Here is an 8,070-nt window from a genome sequence, read left to right as displayed (position 1 = left end):
TCTGCATTAGTAGTCCCATTTTTGTTGGCCTGAAATGAATTCATCTCGGAAAATCTTTTGCAACTTCTCTTCAATATCAAGACTCTTCTGATAGTACAAGGCAGGTAACCCACTTTATCTGCTTCTGCAATGAAAAAATAACTGCAGGACTTAAAAGTGAATGGTAGCTTTTGGACTCGTTTTGGACCATAACCAATCCTTATAGTATGTTGGAAATGTGAGAAAAATGAGTTTGATAATTTTATCCAATAGCAAGAATAATAAGAAGCAGCCTTAGGAGAGCCAACACAATAACTATTGAAATGAAAACTATCATGGAGGCAAGGATTATCCCTCTGGTATATAGTATCCTGAAGAGATTGTCAAACAGCTTTTGCTTATCTAAATTACTATTCTCATCTATAATTTCTGATTGTCAAACTTATCATCCGAAAAGAGTCATTCATACAATGGATGTATATACAATCAACTAATTATAAGATATATGTGTGCTTTCAACACCCTCCCTTATTATTTTCTGAACAACTTGATTTTTTTGAAGTCCTTGAAAACTTCATCTTTATATGCAGATTGGATGTGTGGGTCAAACTTTCAACATAAATTTAAGGTTTTATAAATATTAACATTGTTAAGGTGTGCCACTCTCATAATGGTTAGGGGAATACTATTTCTTGCATGAAGCCCTGGAGCTTTCACATTGAAAATCAATCTTAACCTTCGTCTTAATATTTTTTTATATAAAATATGAAGAAACATTTTTTCCTTTGTTAATTTTCCCAAACCTTGTCAACAACACATGATTGTCTCCTGTAATTTCTTGGAATGGCAAAGTCACAAAAACCTTTAGCTATGTTTTTCTCTGTTTCAGTAACAAATTCTCAGTTCTATATTAACACTTTCACACTCATTTCCCCTTTGAGGATAGGCCTCAGATTTAAAAAAAAATAAAAAAAAAATTTGTTAATATATAAACCCACAAAAAATTGTTATTAATATATATACCTAGGCTTACCCTCAGATTTTTTAAAAATAAGAACTATTATACATATATCTAGACCCACAAAAAACTTGTTATTAATATATATTTCAAGCCCATATCATATTAAAAATTTAAAACACTCTCCACGGCTTCATCTACTTTTTATGATTTTATCCCCAAAATTCTTTACTCTCTCATTCTCTCATTCTCTTTCTCATGCTATTCACTCTTAAAAACTTTTGAAGACTGATATTGTTAAAGCTTTTACTACTCAAGGTGTCACAATTAGCTTCGTTTTCTGTTTTATCAGTTTTAAGTATGTGTATTACTCATTTCAATTTAGTTTATTTTAATGTTGAATCATGCTTTTTTTTTTTTTTTGGAGGTTTTTTCATTTTAATTTGATGGAAAAAGGCATAAATCTTGTGAGTTTGTTTTGTGTTTTATGTCTAAAAATGTTCATGCTTTCTCAAATTAAATCTTAACTATATTTTACTGACGTTATTCTTCACCTTGCATCCACAGCTTTTTTACATTTCAAACGTTACTGTTTAATTACTCAAAATTATTAAAGAAATTTGAGTTATTATCTATTGTTATACCAATTCGTGATCAATTAACCCTTAATCACACACAAACTAACAGATCAACACACACACAAGATCAAGAAGCACAAGAACAACCAGATTTACCGTGGTTCGTCTCTCCAAAAACTGGAAAGACTACATCCATGTTGAGCTCTAGGAATTTTGGGGGTTCACTACACTAGGAATCAAGAGTTCTTACATATTACAACGATTCTTAAAGACACACACAGCTCTCAATCTTGAAAAATCAGTCAAACCTTTAATCTCTAGGGAAACCTGAACCAACCTCTCTAATCCTGAAGGAAACACTACCCTCACCTTACAATTACACAGATTGTAACCCAAATTATACAAATTTGAGACAAGACTGAAGAAAACTTTACAAAGCACAAAGAACCTTTTAATCGCATGAAGATGAGAGAGTTGTTTTTCTATAGAAGATGCTTGCTTATATATAGTTCACTTGCTAGATGAATTCTGGCCGTTGGATGTCATTTGCTTCAATGGCTTGGATTGTCTCACATGTGTATTAAACGGCAGTGAATTGATAAGTTCAAAATGTAGAAACGTTAGCGTTTTGTGATTCATACTTTAACATCTATGTTATCTATGTTTTACTTCTCATAGATTTATTCAATTAAGAAAGTACTGTGTTATTGCATTATATTCTTTCAGGTTCTTGATATTGTATTATTCCCATTGCTTAAGATTGGATGATTTTTTAAAAGTTTTCACTAGTTGTTTGATAAATAATGGCAGAGCCGCAGAGGCCCCCCGAGCAAAAATTCTGGGTTTGCCACTTAATGTAAGCTTAGCCAATGAAGGAAGTATTGTTTCATCTTTGGCTGGATCACTTTTAGATAACTTGATAATCTGTTATCTCCACTATATAAGAAATTAATTAATTAAACTTCTTTCAAGTTGAAAATTCAAAACTTTTTTCTAGGAAGCATTTCGAAGAAATTACAGACATATATATGTTGAATTCAAAGTATTAGCAGTGGGTTAATAACAATAATTCCCCTTAGAATTAATCCTCTAATCGTTCGATGTTAAAATAAACGGCGGAGGAGCAATTAAGTAAATATTCATTAACCTATTATATTATAAATTCTAATGGTTCAATAACAGCTAACTAATAACAGGGGGGTTTTTGTTATTCTTGAAATCTTAGGGAACCTTTATTCTCTGAAAAAACTTCAGGGTGTTCAAGGTAAAACCACTTAATCAGTCTACTGTGTAAACAAAAAAATCATGCTCGCTTATATCTGATATAAAAACATATTCTTTCTCTTGAAGCAGATAAATGAGACTGGAGCAAAAAAGAAAAGACTAGAGAGATTAGAACGACGTGTTTGATTTGGATTTTGATAGATTATAAATAAAATAATGTATTAGAATTTCGTGGATTTTTAGCTATGGATGAATATGACGTACTTGATGAGGTAAATAATTAATACGAGAAAAATATATCAAACATCTAATGATAATTAGTTCAATAATTACAGATGGCCTACCTATCCATTTGATTGACTGGAATTTATTTGTGAGACATTGGTTTGGGTGATTGCACTTTTTTATTTATTTATTTATTTTAACACTATTTTAGTATTCTATTCTTGTATTTTACTATTTATTTTTTTCCTGGAGGTAGATCTTGAGCCACGGATTGTCCAAACACAAATACCCTTGCTTCAAAGAATATTTTTGCTGTAGAAAGTCTCAGTTGAAGATTTTTTATTGCACAAATTTCATAGTAAATACAGTGATAAGCATGTACATTCATAGTCAAACCAACTACCCCAAGAACACACATATGTAAACTGGTTAAGAAAAATGTAACTAATTTAGAGGCACGAGCTCAACATTATATTTAGTCCAATGGTCATTAACACGACCAATTCACACATTAGAAAGTTTAAACCAATTATCAATATATTATTCATCTCTCGTAGGTTTTACTAGACTGTATTATCAACTTTAAAACAATTTCTTCGGCGTTTGCACTACCAACGCCAAAGACTTTTGCAACTATTAATTCTTCTTACTGATCAAATACATGGCTTTGTGGATTGAGTCTTGCTAACTTTCCCAAAGAAAGTTGAGGGTCGGGGAACGAAATTAGACAGAATTTAAAAGTTAGGCAAATGATAATACTTTATTATTGCATGCAACGAATACAGCACAAGCTAGGAATTAAATAAGAGAAAAGTAATCTTGGTCTGCCACATTGCCACTTAATGTGGGTTAATTTAATCCCCCTAAGATATGATGTACTAACAAAATCCCCTTAGCGTTTTTGAAGTAACAAAAATTCCATTGTTGACAAATTTTAGGTATTAAAATAAACGATAAGAGGCTAATTTGATAGTATTTGCTAATTTAGAACCGTATAATTTCAGTTTACTAACAATTCATTTAACGGTAGGTGAGTTTTCCTGTTCTTTCATAAACATTAAGGGGTGATTGGTTATTATATCATATCTCAGTGAGTCCATTTGACCCATATTTTATTTTACAAGAGAGATGAGCATCTCTGGTTGACTATTGTGCGCACCAACATCTTATATACTAACCAAGTTAGCAAAACGTTTTTCATACTTATCATATTTTATTAACATCTTTAGTAACTTAATGACTCACGTTAAATGTAATCTTGGTTGCCACTTAATGTGGGTTAATTTAATACCCCTAAGATATCATGTACTTAACAAAATCCCCTTAGGGTTTTTGAAGTAACAAAAATTCCATTGTTGTTAAATTTTAGGTATTAAAATAAATGATAAGAGGCTAATTTGATAGTATTTACTAATTTAGAACCGTATAAACTTCAGTTTACTAACAGTTCATTTAATGCTTGCTGGGTGACTTTTTCTGTTTTTCATAAACTTTAAGGGGTAGTTGGTTATTATATCATATCTCAGGGAGTCCATTTGACCCATATTTTATTTACAAGGGAGATGAGCATCTCTGGTTGACCATTGTCTGCACCGACCTCTTAAATACTAACCAAGTTAGGAAAACGTGTTTCATGCTTATCATATTTTATTAACATCTTTCGTAACTTAATGATTCACGTTAAATTATTTCATTCTCTCACAATTTATGATTTATTTTACATATTATTAATCTAGATATTTGATATATGCATTAAATCATTTCTAAAAAAATTTCTTTGTTTGATTAGTGCATGATTTTACATATAGAAATTAGAGAGCTCACATTCACTCAAGTGTTGAACCCATGTGACCAATGAACAATTTACAATGTTCCCAAAGAGAACGCTATCTCTTGACATTTTACTATTTATTTTCCCAAAGAAAATTTTATCTGTAAACATTTTACCATTAATTTTCCCAAAGAGAAATTGATCTTAGAGAAAGAAAACAAAAGTCTTACAAGAAACTTAAAAGTCTGGCGGTAGCGCACTGCGCACTTATGGCCAATTGTTTTACAGCAGGGACTTTATAAATATGTGTTCAATCTCCATTAATCTTCCATTAAGAAATTAAAGAGAATCAATAATGGCTGTCCATCCTCATCGTCTGGTGTTAATGTTTCACATCATTCTCTTACTCTGGCAAATCAAAGCATCACAAAATTTATGTCCAAATAGCTGTGGCAATGTCAAACTATCATACCCTTTCGGAATCGGTGAAGGCTGCTACTTGGATAAGTGGTTTGAAGTAACTTGCGACAGCTCTTCTGGCTCTCCAAGAGCTTTCCTAAACAGCGTCCATCTAGAATTAAACGAAACTGGCCATCCTTATTCTTCTCTTATCGTCAACTTCCCCCGCAATTCAAGCATCAACCTGTCTGCAAGCCCGTTTTCCTTTTCGAATACAGACAATGTATTCACTGCCATTGGTTGCGAAAACTACCTCAATCTCAGTCAGAAAGATTCAATCCTGAGTCGCTGCCACTCTTTTTGTACTTGGGATCCTACGCAAAATGATGGCTGCGGTGATTTCCTATGCAACCTTACTCGAAACCGTAAGGTTGACAATTTAAACATATCAGAAATTTATTCTGAAAGTTTTCCCAGGGAATGCAGTTCTGCCTTCGTAGTTCATAAAGCTTGGCTTGAGTCAAACTACCTAAAAAATCCTTATGTTTTGAAAGATAAAGAAGTCGTTCCAGCTATTCTGGAATGGGGAAAATATGGAGGTTATTGTGTGGACCTATATAAGTCAAACACAACAAAATGCAACAAAGATGATTACTGCGTCATAAAACTAAACTCAGACTGTTCTTGTCTTTGCGACAATAAAAAATCTGACAGCTATATAGGATGTAAAGGTACAGGTACTCTCTATTAATTATGTTTATTGTCATAGTCATTTACTTGTAACTTATTTTTTTTCAACATTGTGTAGGCCGCTTGCTTTGTGTTTCGAAGAACGATAGCTATCGCCCCGAATGTCCTTATGATTATGAACCTTATCAAAGTGAAGATGGAGAAACATGGTGCATTCCTTCACGAAGTTCTGATGATATATTTATTAAAAAAACTCCAGTCAAATATATATTTGGCATAGGTATCCTTGTCCTTCTGTTTCAATATACTTTACATTTCCTTATTACCATTGACGCAATCGCGAATATTTATGATGTATTCTATTCCTTGAATTGTGCAGGTTTCAGTGCTGGGCTTGGAATGGTCTTACTTATCATTGTAACATGGTGGTTGTACAAGTTCATACAAAAACGGAAAGCAATCAAACTGAAGCAGAAGTTATTTACAAGAAATGGTGGGAACGTTGAGAAAACAAAATTGTTTACCTCGAAGGAATTGGAAAAAGCCACAAACAATTATCATGCCAATCGAGTTCTTGGTGAAGGTGGTCAAGGCACTGTGTATAAAGGGATGTCAGAAGGAAGAATTATAGCTATTAAGAAGTCCAAGATAGTGGATGAAAGTAAAATTGAAGAATTCATTAATGAGGTTATATTACTATCACAGATTAGTCACAGAAATATAGTTCAACTAGTAGGGTGTTGCTTGGAGACAGAAGTGCCTCTTTTAGTCTATGAGTTCGTTTCTAATGGAAATCTCTTTCAACATTTACATGACCAAAATGAGGAGTTTCCATTCACATGGGAACTACGATTACGGGTTGCTTTTGAAGTTTCAAGTGTGTTAACCTATTTGCATTCAACTGCTTCTATACCTATATATCATCGAGATATTAAGTCCACAAACATACTTTTGGATGAAAAATTTCAAGTAAAATTGTCGGATTTTGGAACTTCAAGATCTATTGCAGTTGATCAAACTCATTTGACCACTCAAGTAAAAGGAACCTTTGGGTATCTTGATCCAGAATATTTCTGGTCAAGTCAGTTTACTGAGAAAAGTGATGTTTATAGTTTTGGAGTAGTTCTTGCCGAACTTTTAACTGGACAAAAGCCAATTCGTTCAACTGATATTGAGGAAGATAGAAGTCTTTCTGCATATTTTCTACGTGCCATGAAAGAGAATCGTCTATTTGAAATTCTTGATGCTCGAGTTATGAAAGAAGGTAAAAAAGAAGAGATCGCAACAATTGCCAATCTTACAAGAAAATGTTTGGACTTAAATGGGAAAAATAGGCCTACAATGCGAGAGGTAGCAATCGAATTGGGTGGGATCAGAGCTTCAAGATGCGCTTCAAGAATGCACCATATCAATATTGAAGAGACTAATTTTGTTCATGGTGATTTAACTCCTTCCTTTGAGAATAGTTAATCCTTTACTAGATAGTTTATTGATGCTATCACTTTCTCAATAGACGTGTACCATTTCATTTCACATAATAAAGGATTTACGAAGTTTTCATTCTTGTAAAATTATGAGACTTTTCTTTATATTTTGCTATTGTACACTTATATATCTTTTGAATATTAGTTTATTCATCTTTCGATGTAAAGCATATTGAGTTTAGAAACAATAATATGATAGTCCATCTTTACAACAAAAAGCCACTTCTCTTATCGCAGAGGTTCCAAGAGCTTTATGTCCTATGTTCTATTTGTGGTTGAAGGCAAATGAGAGAGGGCATTTATTATTATTTACGTAATAATTAAATATGTTGTTCATGTTTACACATTAGAGATAAACTTCTTCCTATTGGGTCCTGTAATGACCACCTTTTTGTTTATTTATTTTCTGGAAATTTTGTTAATTAAATTGGTGTTTTCGGCGGCGGGAGAGGGAATGTAATGCAATTGTTTGAAATTTTGTTGGGGGTAAAAATGAAAAGAAAAAGAGATGTCGACTTTCCATGTCACTTAAAAGAAAATATGGGATATTTTTGCAATAAAAGCTGATGTGGCGGGGTGTATCAAGAAATAAAAGAAATATGGGACAGTTGTATAATTTTAAGAAGATATATCATATAAAAAAAAAGGGGCTGTCACCCAAATGAAGAAGGAATAAAAAGCCGAGAAGAAGAGAGGAAGAAGACAAAGGGAGAAGAAGAAAAGAGGAGATAAAGAAGAGAAGAAAGAAAGGAAAGGGGAAAG

The 8,070-nt window shown here is 32.6% G+C and overlaps 1 protein-coding gene across 1 annotated transcript; it reads left to right on the top strand.

Moving 5' to 3' along the window:
- The first annotated feature begins 5,086 nt into the window (after nt 1-5,086).
- LOC116111599 (wall-associated receptor kinase-like 9) lies at nt 5,087-7,418 on the top strand. Its single transcript, XM_031397764.1, has 3 exons — nt 5,087-5,865; nt 5,943-6,104; nt 6,204-7,418. Exons 1-3 carry the CDS (start codon nt 5,091-5,093, stop codon nt 7,292-7,294), a joined length of 2,028 nt encoding a protein of 675 aa, XP_031253624.1. The 5' UTR covers nt 5,087-5,090; the 3' UTR covers nt 7,295-7,418.
- Nucleotides 7,419-8,070: the final 652 nt, after the last annotated feature.

The sequence above is a fragment of the Pistacia vera genome, unplaced genomic scaffold (assembly GCF_008641045.1).
Source record: "Pistacia vera cultivar Batoury unplaced genomic scaffold, PisVer_v2 Contig645, whole genome shotgun sequence".
Taxonomy (NCBI): Eukaryota; Viridiplantae; Streptophyta; class Magnoliopsida; order Sapindales; family Anacardiaceae; genus Pistacia; species Pistacia vera.
The sequence above is the reverse complement of the archived record's forward strand: the minus strand, read 5'-3'. Positions and strand labels throughout refer to the sequence as shown.